Here is a 17,964-nt window from a genome sequence, read left to right on the forward strand (position 1 = left end):
ATTATTGCATGTGCGTTGGCTACAGTAAAACGGTGAAAATATAAAACAATGTGTAATCATTTAAAGGTCAATAGAAAAGCACTCAATCCGAATCAAGAATGAAAAAACAGGTTTTTTGTCGTAATACATGGAAAGTGAATGTTTTTATTAGATCAGTACGTTTTTTACGTCATGTACGTTTTAACCGCTCGTTTTCAAATACACAGATGGCTGATTCATAAATAAATGTGGAGCGCTTATTAAAGTGGTGTGTATTGTAGTCTGTGGTCTGGGTGGTGGCTCGTAAAGTGACAGGTCTTTTTACACGCCAAGGCTGTGATTGGCTCAGCTACTGTAAGCACGGCTCGTTGATTCTGATTGGTTCTCAAGCGCCTCGTTCAACTTGGAGTCTGCGCAGTAGCTACAGCGCTGAAATTCAAATTTGAACAGTAGTTGTTTTGCGCAAAGAGAAGAGCCGAGCAGAGGAGAAGAGACAACAGAAACTGGAGAAACTGAGAGCCGTTTAGCTCGCCTCACTACGCCTTGTTGGTGTACACACAGTGGTGTACAAAACTTTTAAAACTAACAGTTGTCCAGATCGAGAAGGGATAAACTGTCGAAATGGATCCATTTACTGAGGTGAGTGGGTGAGCTTACTTAACTAGCTAGTTAGCTGTCGTTCGCATAGGTGTGGTAGCAAGTGTAAGGTTGAGTCAAAATAGTGCCGTTAACGTACCTGCTAATGCTAAGCTACCTAGCGTAACTCTTAGTATTTTTATAATGTCATTAGACAGACGTTAAATGCACCAGGGGACGAACTTGTTTACTTCCATTGTAGTTTCATGTAAGCTAACGTAGGCATACGGAAATATATGGTGATACATTTAAACAAGGCCAATGAAAATATGTCACGTGTTGTCTCTTTGTCTTGTCTGTCATCAGAAACCACAAATCTGTAATAAAAATAACAACTAGGTTAGCTAGTACCTTAAAGCGCTAACTTTAACTTATATATGCAGTTTTCAACGTGTTTGACCAGATGGTAAGTTATTTAGTCAGACTGCTGACTGACCAGCTCTTTATAAAGTATTATAACATCCATATTCTTGTACTTGTACCATAATCCGTGTAACGTTATTCAAATGGGACAGCTTTGTCTCCATTTAAGGAAATGGTATGTGTCAGGACTGGAAATTGTCCAACACTATGTGCTCAATTTTCTCTCATTGCCTTTATGTAAGGAATGTAACTAGAAACTAGAAATTAATTATACCTACCAACATTTTTTGTGATTCCAGTATCCGAACCAGTAACGTTAGAGTTTGAAATTTCAAATCCAGGAACTACAAGCAGGAGTGTCTCATTGCACAGGAATGCTGCTAAATGTGACTTGAGGTTTTCCACACTGCCTGGAGAAATTGTGCAGCTGCAGGAATGTGTTGGCGCTTGCAAAGTTGAAGCACAGCACAGTAAATCAGATTGTGTGAGGCCAAGGGAGAGGACTGTCATGTAAAGAAAAGAGGAAGGAAGGAGGGCAAGCAAACACAAGTCTTTTTATCTCTGGTGGAGAAGGACTGTTTTATGTGTCTTAGGCTGTTACGTTGCTTGTTAAGGTAGCCCATATGAAGACAAACAATATGCTGTGCCTTGTTCCACATGTTTATCCAACAGTAATCCTGGAAGATAAAGGATCATTATATTTTGGCCTATTTGAAAAAGCTCAGACTAATTTCGAGTTTCACAACAGCAAGAGTGTAATTATGAATAGGTGTGAGTCTCAGATTCGTACAGTCACAAGCTTCACTGCAGAACCAAAACTAAAAGTCTCCAACACTTTGGGGGAATTTGTCAGTCCTCCTATCAGCAATTGCAAGACATTGTGTGATTTGTTTATTTGTTTTTTGTTTTTTTTGGGGGGGGTGTTTTGTTTCCGTCTGAAAAGTGACAGAAATAGTTCTGTCAAGAATGAATTAGTTCTGTCAAGAATGAATTAAGAGAGCTAGAGAGAGCTTTAAACCCTGACACCCAGGCTCCTTATCTCTGCACAGCATGCCAATCATGGTATGAATGTCAGTTTGTCTGTTTTGAAAAGTTAGAGAATTTATTATGGTGACAGGAATATCACTGCACCTGCTGTTGTTTGCACAAAATAGTTTGAGTACGAAGCCCCTCCTAATAGCCCAAACTGTTTTTTTTACTATTCTGTCTGTTCACAGATTAAACAACAACATGCAAGGTTGTCAGTTAGCTTTAAAGGTTTTGTTAGGTGCATTTTGAACTTTGGGCAGAGCCAGGATACCTGTTATTCCTGCTTCCAGTGTATTAGCTAAGCTTGGCTAATTGCCTCCTGGCTCCAGCTCTGTGGATCTCCCTGATTTATTGTGCATAAGGGTTACACTGCACAGTAGCTTCAGTGCCTACGCATGTAACTGCTGTAGGAGTAAGAAAGACTCTGTAGTTTGGTTTTCATTAACATACATCTTGCAAAGCCGTCTCCACTGCAAACCTTCTGCTCTCTACAATCACTATTCTTATCACAGTAAATGAATGAACGAATGAGGAAAAATAAATACCAGTTGCTTGAATGCAACTCCAGTTCTGTGAGTGTGCCTATAGCTCACTGTCACTCTACATCATATAATAAAGAAAAATCATATACACAGTAACTTACTGTGAGAATATAATTATAGCTTGATCATTTTTGTCTGGTGTTGCAGTGGTTGTATTTGTAGGTGAAGTCCAGCACTGAACTATGACTGCTATTAACCCTTTGCATTAAGTACATCTCAGTCTCCAGCTTTAACACACAAACATGAGACTGGTATTGATCTTCTAATCTCACTCTAGAAAAGAAATTGAATAAGCTTATTTCCCAAAATGTTGAACTATTCAGTTAAGGACACAAGTCCAACTAAAGTCGACAGAAAATTTCATATTCTTGTAAACTTACAAGTTGATGCTTTGAACTGACTCCTTCGGTCATTCCTGTTGATGTAGCGTAAGAGCAGGTGCTTTGAATTGCTGCGATGGTAGTGACTCGCTGTGGGAGCACAATCCTTAGCTTGGCTTGAATTAAAACCTTTCTGCTGTACACAAGGGATGAACATTATAAATCAACACTTGGGGGGTGTACTGCAAAGCAAGTTCAACATAGCCAGGGTTTCTTTGCATTTAGCTGGCTCAACAAAACCTAAAAATTGGGAATGATGGGTATCATAATGGTGGTTATCAACTTTCTTTGTTAACCTAGATTTTCTTCATCAGACTCTGTGTGTTCCCATAAAAAGAGGCATTTATTGCATCATTTGACTCTACTTCAGCACAAAATGGACCAATCACAGGCCACCTACTTCAGTCAAGAGGAACAGGTTTTATTATGGAGAGCTATGAAGAATATAAACAAAATTAAAATTACAGCAAAAGGCAACACTGTTGATGCAAGTAGAGAGAGACTGCTGGTTGAAAAGCAGTTGTGTAAATTCTGAAGTGTGATGCATACAATTTGCACTTTTATTGCAAATTTAAATGCAGCTGCAACTCTGGACATAACCCCATCCTAAGAAGGTGTTAAGCATAAGTTACGTTGGTGATCTAGCCAGGTTAAAAGAGAACCACCTTCATGGCATTGAAAAATCTGGCTTTAGACTCAACATACCTGACTAACTAACTAACTAATTTCTCCTGCTTTGTAGTACACCCCTCTGTTCAACAATATAATGCTATCCAATGCAATTGCCATGATATAATTAATACCTTTGCGCAAACCATAATGTAATGTGATTAGAATGACAATTCTTTGGTATTGTATTGTAGAGCTGCAGTGATTAGTCGGCTAACTATCAACTCAACTATTTTGATAATGGATAAATAATAATAATTAAAAAAAGTCATTTGTCAAAGCAAAAATGTCAAAGATTTGCTGGTTAGGCCTTCTGAAATGTAAGGATTTGCTGCTTTGTCATTTATGATAGTAAATGAAGGGTCTTTGGGTTTTAGATTGTTGGTTGGATAGGAGGAGGAATTTTAAGATGTCATTTTGAAATTGTGATGAGCATTTTTCACAGTATTTTGACATTTTATAAACTAATAGTTTAATAGTGAAAATAATTGCCAGATTAATCGATAGTGAGAGTAATCATTAGTTGCAGCCCTATTGTATGGTAACATTCCACAGGTGATGGTTTTATTCTCATTCAGCTGCTGGAGTAACAATTTAGCTGTTTTTTATCCAACCAGAAACTGTTGGAGCGGACTCGGGCTCGTAGAGAAAACCTGCAGAAGAAAATGGCAGATAGACCAAATGCAGCAAACAGACCGATGGTCAAAAGGGCCAGAGAGCCACTGGCTGACACCAATACTATGATCAGTGAGCCAGTCATTGATAAAGGTATGATCACATCTGTTGGATTACTGTATGCTGATATTAGTTCTGTCAGTTTAACCACTGAGTTGCAGCTCTAGTCTTTGATTATATCTCCCCATCACTTACTCCCAGTTCCACAGGTGTCCTCCAAGCCTTCTCCTTCCAAGCGCAAGTGCTCAGGGGAAAATGTTCAGCCTACAGCTGGCGAGGAGAACCAGGAGCCGATGATTACACGGCCTGTGGCCCCCATGCTCTCAGATCCTCTGACAGACAAGAAACCCCCGATGGGCCCTGCCAGTGTCCGACATTCCTCCTCCTTTGAGAAGACTGCTACCCGGCCGGCTGTCCAGTCTCAACCCGGGCAGCTGAAAACTGCACAAACAGAGAAGATGGCTGTCACCCCTGCTCCTGATCCTCCAAACAGCAGCGAAGCAGAAATGGTGACTGCCAGCGCGGACCTGCAGGAAGATCCAGCTCCATCTGCTGCTGGCATGAAGTCTCGTCTGCAGAGGCTAGCAGCGCAGAGAAAGTATTGGGATGAGAGTGGTAAGAATAATTTGTGTGCTGATATGATTTCATTTAATTTGTTTTAGCTTTACAATCCATGATAGAGGTTTAAACAAAGGAGAATCTTCACACCAAAGCAAAGGGTTAGAACACGTCAATTTATTTGGCTTTTGATAGACTTGCACCCATTAACTGGTATCTAACCTGTTAATTTTCGCTGCTGGGCGCGATTTCTTCAGTCAGTCTGAAAGATTCCAATGCCCTGGACAAATGTGGGAAATTCATCCATCTGGGTAAAGCAATTTTTGAAATTGGTAGGGTATTGAGCAAGCCACAGAACAGGCTGCAAGAGTCCCTTGTTGCATTTGCACGTCAGTGTGCACCCACTGAAAGTGTTTGTTTTTGCCATTGACATGCTAAGGCTGCACTTTCAGCTTGTTTAGTCACTGTAGCTCTCGGTTGTATAATGTACTCAGGCTCGAGGTACAAAACTAGCTCTTTGAATGCCTCTCCCTCTACCACACCAATTGGCATCATATGGATCTCAATCATATGGCACATCAACTGGGTGATGGCCTTGGACCGGCTTGCATCACACTGTGTGTCGTCTGTAAAAATGTTCTCTGTGGCTAACTGATAAATGTTTAACCTTTTACCACTAACCACTAAATATGATACTAGTAAGAATCAGGTCTCAAAGAAAGAAATGGCCACAATGCTTCACCTGTTTTTTCTCCAGTTGTACTGTATGTTGTTGCAGGAGAGAGGGTTTCTGATTTCACTGGAGGCTACTCACGTGTTTTAGGAATTCAAAATTTGTGATTGCTAATTGTCAAGGGTGTGATGTCCACTCTCACAAGTGTCAAATATAGTGTGTCCCTGGCCAAATCAAACACATTACTACCTTTTCAGGCACCTCTGACGCAGTACCAGAGTTAGACCACACTCCCATGTCCCTGTTGAAGAAACATGCTGAGGTCCCACCAGCCACCGTCCCCACCGCGTCCTCAGAAACTCCACTGGGGAGGAGAGGCAGACTGGCCAACCTCGCTGCCACCATTGGATCCTGGGAAGATGATCTAAGCCATGCTAACATTCCCCATGAGGATGCAAAGGGGAAGTCTGGTTTAGCTGTTCCCAAGTTAGCAGTCAGAGATACGACAGTGGCTGCCAGCACTAAACCAAGTGCTGCAGGCCACGTGGCCAGTTCAACGGCAAGCAGCAAGAACACATCCAGCTCTAATCAGGTAGGTTCACCTGGAATGGTCTCATTCTTCAGCATAATCATTTTTTGTCCAACTGACATGTTATGAACTGTCTGCTTTGGTGAATTTACCAACTTCTTTCATTTTATCTGATGCGTAGAATACTTCCTGTGATTGCCAAGCCTGTAATCCATGGATAGTGCTCCATTACTTGACTGCATTATATGAACATGATACACATATATATTTTAAGAGCATTTATCTTGTGAATCCTGGAATATTTCTACTTCAACTATTTTCATTTCTATAATGAATACTTTGTTTTTTATTGCATGTCTATGGGAGGTTAGTCTCTCATTTTCCTGTAGAATGACATTGTAGTGACTATCTGCAGAGCCGCAATGATAAAGTGACAGAAAATTGTGAACTATTCTGATAATCTGTTGCAAAAATGCCAAACATTTGCTTGTTCCAAATCCCCAAATGTGTGAATTTCCTGGTTTTCCATGTGATATGTGATAGTCACCCAGCCACTTGCTCTTTTTAACACAGGGCGTTTTTCTTTTCTAGATGCCCAGTTAGACCTCTTGACTTACAGGACGCCCCAGTTTGTATTGTTCTTGAACATGCATTATTAATAAAGGAACTATTGTATGTGTTTTTAGCAGGCTGCGTATTGTCCAGTGAAGCCTAGCCGAGTGGATCTCCCAAGCCCTCAGAAGGCTGACATTCCTGCAACCAGGCTAGCACTAAAGCCAGTAACCAGTCCTCTGAAGAGTTCCAACCAGGGGATGACCTTGCCCTCTAGCCCCCAGAAGACGGGCCCCCCCTCCTCAACATCAGTGCCTCCTCAGAGTCCCCTGAAGAATCGGGGCCTCTCCCATGACCTCAACCCCACCTCCAGCCCACAGAAGCCTGATCTACGTGCCAAACCCACCACTGCTGACCCCTCTATCCACCAGGAAAAGGCTCCTGCTGGAACACCTGGTGAGTAATGGTGGAGTTCATTTAGGAATTATTTAATAAAATTTGATAAGGAGTGATGTCACAGTTATTCAAATGTGCTCCATCAGAGTAACTGGATTACTTGGGTAAACACATTAGGTTGTATAATGTAAGGCAGGCATGTCCAAACTTTTCCAAAAAGGGCCATGTGGCTGCAGGTTTTTGTTCCAAACAGTCAAGAGGTCACCTAAATAACAGCTGATTAAATGTGTCCAGCCTGGTGTGGTCCTCCTTGGTTGATGTAAGGTGTTATGCTATATTAAAACAAAAGTGACAAGATGACAGTTCAGTTTATGGTATTACATGTCAACAAAAGAGAAAATGCATCCAGACAAAATTTGAAGAAACTAAAACTACACAGCTTGTTTTTCCATCTTGTATCTATGTCTATGAAGGCTCAACCACTTTCACAGTCAAGTAACAGGAGCACCTTCCTGAGCTCTTCCTTTGCTGTGTTTTCATATGATCCAACCTGTTTATAGGAAAAATGTATTAACTTTATGTCATCGTTAGTTTTATGGCCAAAAATGCTAAAAATTATCCTCGAGTTTATATTTATACACAGCCTTGTATTTTTAATCACATGCTCAAACCAGGAAGACTGCAGCTAGTTTGGTTAGTGTTTGATGTAGTGAGCAGTTTCCTCCTCATATATGAAAGAGTATATGGTATATTTTTATATAGGTGTAAAATCTTTCCTTGAGCGCTTTGGAGAGAGGTGCCAGGAGCGTACCAACCAGAGCTCCCCAGCAGGGGGCGCCACCCATGCCAAGACGCCCACTGTAACTCCTTTACCAGTCACACCTAACACCAGGCTGGTACAGGAGAGGTTCAGAGCTGCTCAGGCTGCAAACACAACCACTGCTGATCTCACCCAAAGACAGAAGCTGGTAGGTTAATGTCAGAGTTACTACAGTATACCCTCCTATTGCTGCAATCATTTGGTGTGATATCACAATACCAAAATGGGATATAAAAAAATCTCCTCATTTCAGGAGCGAGAGTCTGAGCTGGCTCAGATTCGCAATCGCTTTCAGAAGGGGAACAATATGTGGAAAAACAGAGATGAAGTGGCAGAAACCAATAAAAACACAGACATCAAGGTTGGTCAACAAGTATCTGACATACACTTGACAAAAATGTCAAAAATATTGACATCTCCCAAAATAGTCATGTTTTCATAGCATGTGCAAAATAATGAATAAATGTGCCTTTTAGGAACAGCTTTGCAAGCCTGTGGAGGCTGATGTTGCCCCATGTGAACAACAGGACAAACCCACAACCCCCTCCACTGAGACTGCAGATACACCTGCGAAATGCACGCCTCCAGGTATTCAACAGTATTACAGATTGGTGATTGAACAGGTGTGTTTGGTTGTGCCCAGACATTTAGGTGATCAGTTACAAGCACTGGCATTTGTTCTTTTGTCCATTGGGCTCTCTGACACAAATTCCCCCTGACTTTTTCAACAAGTGGAGGTTAAGTTGACACAATATCTCAGGAACTCCTTGAGGGACTATGGGAATTTCTTCGAATCTGCCATGTTCCCTCGTGGATGAACTGAGTAGATTTCGGTAGTCAAAGGTCAAAAGTCACTGTGACCTCACAAGACACATTTTTGACCATAATTCATAGGCCAGTTATGACAAAAATTCACACAAATGTCTCATCAGATAAAATGATGAAGTGATCGCATTTGTATCCAAAAGGTCTCCTTCACTTTGACAACACTATGTTCCTCAAAAAGACTTTGCTGGCTATTATTCAACACCATGACTCAGGAACAACATCACTAATTTAACTTGGTAGAGTCAAACTGGTAGAGATGAGCTTCAGTTGAAAAGGGTAGAAGTACTGAATGTCAATAAAGTGGGTAAATATATTGCTCTCTAACATAGATTATATTAAATAACAGGTCGTGGATTGATGGTCTCGCCTCCAGCCTCCACATCTAGTCCTCTGAGCGTGGTCGCCCATACTATAGAGAAAACTACTGAGGAAACCCCAGAAGACAAGGAGGTGGTCAAGGAGATAGAGATGAATGTGGACCAGTCCATCAACTCTGCAGTGATCAGCGAGCTGTTTGATGGTGTCCTGGAGCAGAGTGAAGAGGAGAGTGATGACGATGAGGAAGATGCTCTGAATATCTCCTCCATGTCCCTCCTCGCTCCGCTAGCAGAGACTGTGGCAGCTGTAGTGAAGAGTCCAGAAAGGAGAATGATGGTAGGCAACAGCATGATGTCTCTTTCTGCCACTTACATGTACTTCATGCAAGAGTTAGTGTTGGGTGAGGCCAACATGGCCAGAAACTACTTAACAAAAGCATTTTCTTCATGTCTTTGTGCAGACGTCAACTCCAGCCTGCTCATTCATCAGAAAGGACAACACTCCAGACAGCGTTTCCAAACCTAGCAAGTTCCAGAGTCCTGACATAACACAGACTGCCTCCCAAGACGGTGTTAAGGCCTCAAATGATGACCACAGGTTACCATATAGGTAAGTGGAGAACCTACCTCTATGCTCTATATGTAATACTTGGATGTATTACAGTTTGCTGTCCTCCTTGTTTCAATAAATGTGCATCTTATATGTGTTTGTTTGGTTCTGCGTGTGTTTTAGCGTTGATGCATATAGGTCCACCAGGGTGAAAGAGACTGAGAGACCCAATGTGAAACAGGTGATTGTGAGAAAAGAGGATGTTTCTCGCAGACCGGAGGAACCCAGAGCGTCTAGTCTCTTCACTGTCAAACAGAAAATGAAGGTTTGGAATAAATACTGTTAACTTTGATTCTTGCCAGGTTACATATGCGTGTAAAGTTTTCATGTGAACTCTGTTCATTTGATTTACATGCAATTCCAAAAAGTTGGGGATGCTGTTTAAAAAAAACAAAAGGAAAGAAAGATGGGAAAAAACAGAATGTGATCATTTGCTAATGTTCTTTGACATAATATTCAATTGATAACACAAAAAAAATATTAGAAACAAACATTAGTCCTACCAAATGTCAAATAAATAAATATTGAGTTAAATTAGAAAGTGATTTCTCAGGCTGCATTTTTCACAGTAAACAGAAGATGTCAGTAAAGCATACTGTTGCATGTCCAACCAGATTCCAGAAAAGTTGGGATCCTGTGTAAAACATAAATAAAATCACATGTGATGATTTGCTAATCCTTTTTGACATGCATTCAATTGAAAACAGTACAAAGCCAATATATTAATTGTTTTAACCTCATCAACATCGTTGATTAGTAACCAGTAACACAGTGGTAAACATGCCCTCGTCACAACATGCTGCAGGCATTAAACGTACTGTATATTTAAAGAAACATATGTTTGAACATTAAATGTCTTGTCTTTGTAATGTGTTTGATTGAAGATCTGCAAATCATTGCATCCTGCTTTTATTTGCATTTTACACAGTGTCCCAACTTTTCCTGATAATGCACATCAGAAACCAGTTTCAGACAGCTTTGTTTGTCATATTGAGGACAAGGTTTACTATCACTCTGTATGTCTCTGTAGTTTCTGACGAACGAGATGAACCTGCAACAGACAGTCATTCATCAGGCCAGTCAGGCTCTGAACTGCTGCACAGATGAAGAGCACGGCAAAGGATCCCAGGTGGAAGCTGAGGCACAGAGGCTGCTGTTGGTGGCAAGTGAGTTTGTTCAGGCAATACTTCACTTATGCTAGACATACTTGCATATGTTTGTAGAAGTTATTCAGCTCTATTTATTGAACCTGTTTGTCTGATATCAGACAGAATTGTCATCCTATCACACTGTTTCCACCTTTAGTCTGACGTTGCTTCGGCTTTAACTGATTTTGTGGGCAGGGGGATTGGATTTTCCCTTAGCGGTCTCTAGAGACCAGCGTATTTGCCTGTATCTAACGTCACTCTAAGATGACACTGATGCATAGCCATGCCAACATACTGGTTTTGTCAGGCTTTTAAGAGAGGAGTGGAGCAAAGTAAAAACAGCCCCGACAGCAGCATCTGTCTTGTCTTCTCATTGGTTCTGGTGCACAGCTTTACAACACTTGGCAACAGCTTTAAAGCAGCGTTAGTCCTGCCCACGATGCTGACTGGGTCATTAGCCCCCCTGCGCTGCTCATTGGATCGATTGCTTTTTCAACTGAGAGACTGCTGTTTCTAGTGGGGGATTCAAAGGCCTGGACCCAGGCAACAAACCTGTAGCTGTTCTTGTGGATGCCTGATCTTTTTTCTTTATCAGAATTTTAAAATAGTTTAATTTGAGTTTAATACCTAACTAAAACTAACAAGCCACAGTTTGAATGTAAAGAAAAAGATTTCAGTCCATACAATTGTAAAATAATTACAATTGTATGGACACAAAGTGCTAATGCATACAAGCGGTTTCAAGGCTGCGTGTAAACAAGGCTTATAGATTTGGTGACTCCGAGTAGACGTATCAATGCTTGACTTCCTTTTCTTCTGACATTCTTAGCGGAGAGGAGGGAAGCATTGAAGGCAGAGCTGGATCGTCTGAAAGGAGACCCGACAGGCCAGAAAAAGGCCCCTGCAGCCCCAGAACCTACTAGCATGTCTGCCTCCAAGGGCTCCATCACCCTGCAGGAGTTACGCCTGCCTCTCAAGGCAGACTTTGTTTGCTCCACTGCCAACAAGCCAGGTAGACTCAAAATGCATATAACCACAGTCCGATGATTTAAAGACACACTCCACTGTTCAACATTTTCTGCAGACATCAGTTGAGCTAATGTTCAGTAATGTCGAGTATTTCTTGTTCTAACATCATTCTGTCTTTTGGTTATTTCAGAGGCAACCAAATATTCCTTCTTTATCATGATTCGTGCTGGAGCGGAGAACACTGTGGCCACACCATTAGCCAGCACACACCGCGGCCTCAGTGGGGACACCCTCGCCTTCCCTACCAAGTTCACCATGTAAATCACATACTCCTCCTCCTGCTCATAGAAACAAATACACATCGTGTTATTTCATAATTACTGAGTGTGATTCAGACATTCTTATGTCCCTTTGAATCATTTTTAACCCTTCTCCCTCTTCACTTTCAGCTCTGATGTCTCCAGTAACTTTGAAATTGACATTGAGGTCTATGGCCTGGTGAGTGTCTGACATCATGGTTTACAGATACCAAAATAATGATGCTCTGTACACATACTGTGTGCACTGTGCAGTATTGTCTGATTGTCTTTTCTTTGTCTTGCATTTTGTAAAGAAAACCCAAAAAACGCTCATAGGAAGTGAATGAAATTTGAAAGTCTAGGAGACTCCAATCTGTCGTGTCATTGCAGATTATTGATTTCCTGATTTATTTCGATTCACATGTTGCTAGTAAAATAATGGGCAAAGGTGTCTTGCAACAAATTCTGTACCATAAACCGGAAGAAATTGCTCTGTAGTCAGTTTTTTTTTCCTTAATCTACCACTGTTTCATTTCTGACACTGATACTGACACCACTCAGATACTGTTGTTTAAGTCTTATTATGCACTTTTCTTAAGATTAAGTGTTGATTTCACATTGAGTTACAATCTAGACTTACTGACCACTCAGTCATTACTCACATGCCCTAACTGCTGACATCCCCAGGTGCAGAAACGTGAGGTCTGCAGCGACAAGAAGAAGAAACCCAGCAAGTCAAAGGTCAGTCCCCACTCCAACTGGATGACACATTGTCAGGCAATAATGGAACATGCTTTAATACTCAAAAAAGTGCGCGTCTGTGTGTGTCCAGATAATATGGAGACAGGTTCATGAGGCCCATGATTTGTGTATGTCGGTATGAACAGTTTCTGTATCGGATCCCTCACATGTTGGTGGGTGTGCACTGTGTGGGCAGATGGAGTCCAAAGAACATCACTACTATGATAGTGTCCCTCTACACAGCTTTGGGTGGTCATTTCATTTATTGTAAAAGAACGCTAACTGGCCAGCAACACACACATCCCTCACTCACATCATACTGTCACATCCCATCTTTCCTTTTGAAACAAAGTAAATTATTGGCTATACTTTCATCTTTCTAGGCGATCACTCCAAAGAGGTTCCTCGCCATCACTGTGAGTATTTCAAATATATTTTCTGCTGCTGAACAGTTATTTAACAATTACCTCAAGAATTTTGTATTAAATTGAAGCTTCTTATCTGCCTGCCATTTGTTTTTCTTTTTTTAATTTGTTTCATCTTTTGTCTTTCAGAAAAGTGTTCAGACACCAGGTATGTCAAGATACAAAATCAGTCCTCTTATTCAAATGTCATGGAAACCCTTTGCATCTCACAAAAAGCTTTGGGGACAGGGACATGGATGCCACGGGGTGTTGTTTTGTTTTTTCATGTGACATATTGATGATCTCTGTCTCTCTGTGTGTAGTTGTGGCCAGTCCAGGCGGCCCCAATGCTGTTCGCACCAGTAATTTCATCCTGGTTGGATCACACAAGCTCACCCTGTCCTCTATTGGGAAAACCAAATTTCCTTTGGAGAAGGTATAGAATGCAACAAATGTCACCTTTTCACATTCTCCTCCTGTCTTTCTTTCACACACACGCTTTTAGAGCACTGTGACTGGCCTTTGTCTGAAAACTCCATTCCAGGCTGTATGTACAACACTGACAAATACCTCACTCAGATCATAATAATACGTTTGTGTGCAGGCTTTACAGAGTAACCCTGTTCGTTCTCATGGACCTGTATGTTCTGCCTGCGCACTCACCTGCCTTGCTATCTTTCTTTTAGATCAAATATGAAGGAGAACTACTCAGTGGCATGTTTCATACCAAGGTTATTACTTGTCCTGTTGTATGTTTCTTGTGCTCTGTTTGTGTGGGAAGGAGGGTGAACACACTGTAACTAGTAAGAATCTGTACTGCATTGTTGCACTAACATTGTCAGCTTCACCTGATCACAAAGCTGTTCTCACTAAGGAATGTGAGTTGCTTTTCATCTGTCAAGGACTGTCTGCTGCTTTTAAGCAACCGTTGTTAACCATTTTCACGAAACTTGCATTGCAGCCTTTATTTATTTTAGCATATCTGCTAACTTTTTTGAATTGTGAACACGATGTGGGAACCTTTCATGAAGTGTCTGTACTTTGAATTCAAGGTACCGTTCTTGTGCCCCTTGGAGGGCAACATCTACCTCAAGATGCAGTGTGAAGTTGGCTCAAAGGTGGAGGAGAAAGGCTTTCTGGTGAGTGCAAGCAGATCAAGTCACCACCACATATTAACCCACGCTGAGGCAGGCACTGGTTTGCTGATACAAAATTTTGTCATTTTAATCTCCCCTCAGACGATGTTTGAAGATGTTAGTGGATTTGGAGCCTGGCACAGGAGGTGGTGTGTCTTGTCAGGATACTGCATCTCCTACTGGACTTACCCAGATGATGAGAAACGCAAGGTAACTGAGCTCGTCTACACCAAACTACTGTATTTTATTCATCAGTTTTCATAGACTACCGTGGGACATTTTGTTTCTTAAGCAATTGTAACTAAGATACATAGTGACCAGGACACTTTCCAGTATGAGCATAAATTTGTCAGTACTCTCTGTTGGACTGTGTAATGGAGACATTTTTTCTAAATAACCTGAAACATATCCTTGGCATTTCTGTACTAATTACTACTTATTGGCCAGCGCACACACACACACACACACACACACACACACACACACACACACACACACAGTCACTAGTATATCTGTAATAAGCTGGTACAACCCAGAGGCGGGAGGCTGTGTAGAACATAAATAAAACACAATGTGGTATCGTGATTGGGTATGAAAGGAGCATCCTTGAAAGGCTCAGTTGTTCATAAGCCAGGATGGAGTGAGGTTCACCCCTTTGTGCACACATGATTCTGTAAAGGAGATTAATACATGGACTCACAAACACTTTGTAAAACCATTGTTGGTAAACACAATTAATTTGAAAATGAAAAGCATTTTAATTCAATTTACAAAGCATCCCAACTCTTTTGGAGGGTTGTAATATTGGCCATGCTGATGTATTGGTCAGGCTCTTGTTCTGGAGATTCATGCTGAAATCGCTGATGTTGGCTCCATCAGTATATTTGTTTCACATGCAGAACACATCTGTAATGTTACAGGCAAGCCAGAGTAGAAGAGGCTCAGTCTTGCAGCAGTATACAATGCCTGTTAATGAATCTGCCTGGGGTCAAAGGGGGATGCCAAAGTACATTGTGCTGACTCTTCTTCTTTGCTCTTCGATCAGAATCCCATTGGTCGCATCAACCTGGCTAACTGCACCAGCAACAAGGTGGAACCAGCCAACAGAGAGTTCTGTGCCAGACCCAACACATTTGAGCTCATCACAGTCAGACCACAAAGAGAGGATGACAAAGAGACACTAGTCAGCCAGTGTCAGAATACCATGTGTGTCACCAAGTAAGTTCCTTTAATATACAGTATATGTATACATATATCTTTGCATGTCCATTTATGAAGTTGTCTATAAATAAGAGTTGTGCCATATTGCTGAACTCTGAGTGTTTTTCTGTGCAGAAACTGGCTGAGTGCAGACACTAAGGATGAGAGGAATCTGTGGATGAAGAAACTGAACCAGATTCTGGTGGATCTGCGTATGTGGCAACCAGACGCCTGTTACAGGCCGCTGTAATTACTGCACTATGTCACAACCAGCCCTTCCATCATTTGGACTGTCAATATCAGTGACACATGCAATTACTAAGTGCAATACAATATAAGAATTGTTAAATATTTCCACTTGTGGATGTTTTAGAGGACATGAGTAAGCAAACACACAAGTTGTAGATCAGAGGAAAGTAAGTAAAGCCATACATTTGAAACATTTCAGTACAGTATTTTGTGTAGGAGTTGGGGTTTGGCACTGCATTTTATACATTTCCAGAATGGTTTGATCCTGTATTTTTGGGGTATTGTTGAGCTGTTGTATTATTATGCCAATGCAAATATTTAGCGTCACATATAAGGCATGGCTTTAAATTATTTGGTTTCAGTGCTGAAATCAGTGTGTAAATGGTGTTAAAATTACAAAGGATTTTGACACACCAAAGTTTTATCACATTTTATCCTGCATGACAGCACAGAACTATACTGATTGATACCTTTTTACTCTATATGTTAACCTTTATAACTTGTGGCATGACTTTCACATGGTTTTTCTTTATTGCCATGCTCAGATTTTTGATACCGGTTATACCCCAGTTGTTTATCTATTTGTAATGTTTGTTGTAATTGTTTAGGTGTGGAAGTTGACGCAGTGTAACTCGGGGTAAGGTCTGTTACACTTTACAGGCATTGATATTTGAGAGTTAAAAAATCCACAACATATTGGCTAATATGATTTTTTTTAATGTAAATGCAAAACAAACCTTTTTGTTAAGAGTCCCATTTTCATTATTAGACTTCTAGCCTACTTATGTACACGTCAGAACATATACAGTGCCAAATAAAGCTGTCTGTGCTGTCTGGTTGACGACTATTGAAACATTAACACTGTAAATCACCTTGAACACACCTTTTGGCTTTGTGTGCCTCAGTTTATTACTTATTGACAGATAAACTGTTTAGCAGTCAGCAGGAAGCCATTTGGATCTAGCATCATACCGGTGTTGGTGTATGTAGCAATGGCCACCAAAAGCTACGTTCTTTTAGTTTCCGTTCTTATTGGCTGCATCAGGTATCAGGAATCATTTATTGTCATTACACAGGCTTCCAAGTGCAACAAAATTATATTCGGTTACAACCTGTCCCAGAGGACACAATGTCACAAAGATGCACCTGCTCATTCAGTGGTTTTTCTAAATTTCTGTTATTTTCCACATATGAGAGGGAGTTTCCACATATGCTGAGCACTTGGCGCTACATAGGTAGGCCAACCAAGTTGTCTCTGGACACTTTCCATATAGCGCAGGTACAGACCAAACTCTTTATCTAGAGAGACCCAACAATTCCCTCATGAGCAAGCACTTGGCGACAGTGGCGAGGTGACAGTGTTTTGGGTCATTGTTCTGTTGAAAAGGCCCCATGCAGCACAAACCAGATGGGACGGCATGCTGCGTCAGGGTGCTGTGGTAGCCATGCTGGTCAAGTGTCCCTTCATTTTGAATAATTTGTCAGCAGTGTCACCAGCAAATCACACGCCATCACTCCTTCATCTCCATGCTTCATGGTGGGAATCACACGAGCAGATACCATCCGTTCACCTTCTGTGTGTCTCACAAAGACACGGCAGTTAAAACCAGATATCCTCCTCTCCTTGGGCAGTCTTCATAAGAGCCAGTTTCATCATAGCGTCTGATGGTTTCTGCAACTGCAGTTGTAGATTATTTCAAATTTCTCGGATTGACTGATCTTCATGTCTACAAGTAAGGATGGGCTGTTGAGCAATTCTTGACAAAATATGGTTTACAACAGTAGTATAATAGGCCTGTTTACTGTATACCAACATTATCAACACAACTGATGGTCTCGAATGTATTATGGAGGCTAGAAATTCCTCTAATTCACTTTTGACAAAGCACACCCGTTTACTGAAGAGCATTCCAGTTGAGCGCCTCATGAAGCTGGCTACAATAATGCCAGTAGTGTGAAAAGCTGTCGTCAAGGTAAACAATGGCTATTTTGAAGCATCTAAAGTATGAAACCTCTTTTAGTTGCTACCTAATTCCACATGTGTTCTTTAACAGGTTTTATGTCTTCAGTATTGAGTCATGCCCCTTGTGTTGCTAACTGAGTGTATGTAACGGACTTAGCTGTGACCCTGCAGGTGTTGGTAAATGTTATTTCAGATGACTCTTTTTCATCGTGTTGATAACGAATACAAACTTACAAAACCATTCTGCATATCCTCTGCATACATTTGCATCATGACGAATATGAGTGAGCAGGAAATAT

General features: G+C 41.1%; 1 protein-coding gene across 4 annotated transcripts; it reads left to right on the top strand.

The window, feature by feature from the left end:
• Positions 1-453: 453 nt before the first annotated feature.
• On the top strand, positions 454-16,535 carry anln (anillin, actin binding protein). 4 transcript variants are annotated; one of them, XM_041955144.1, is made up of 24 exons: positions 454-618; positions 4,216-4,366; positions 4,475-4,888; positions 5,762-6,096; positions 6,720-7,041; positions 7,744-7,949; positions 8,055-8,162; positions 8,278-8,389; positions 8,976-9,283; positions 9,408-9,556; positions 9,680-9,821; positions 10,587-10,722; positions 11,534-11,716; positions 11,864-11,990; positions 12,123-12,171; positions 12,660-12,713; positions 13,097-13,129; positions 13,268-13,286; positions 13,441-13,553; positions 13,804-13,848; positions 14,170-14,256; positions 14,356-14,463; positions 15,299-15,471; positions 15,589-16,535. In XM_041955144.1, the coding sequence occupies exons 1-24, from the start codon at positions 601-603 to the stop codon at positions 15,701-15,703; spliced, it is 3,507 nt and encodes a 1,168-aa protein (XP_041811078.1). In that variant the 5' UTR covers positions 454-600; the 3' UTR covers positions 15,704-16,535. The 4 variants fall into 4 exon arrangements, with proteins under 4 accessions (XP_041811078.1, XP_041811079.1, XP_041811080.1 ...); XM_041955145.1 differs by having other exon boundaries at positions 6,723-7,041; XM_041955148.1 differs by having other exon boundaries at positions 464-618; positions 4,197-4,366.
• The last annotated feature ends 1,429 nt before the right edge of the window (positions 16,536-17,964 follow it).

This window comes from Chelmon rostratus, chromosome 16 (genome assembly GCF_017976325.1).
Source record: "Chelmon rostratus isolate fCheRos1 chromosome 16, fCheRos1.pri, whole genome shotgun sequence".
NCBI lineage: Eukaryota > Metazoa > Chordata > Actinopteri > Chaetodontiformes > Chaetodontidae > Chelmon > Chelmon rostratus.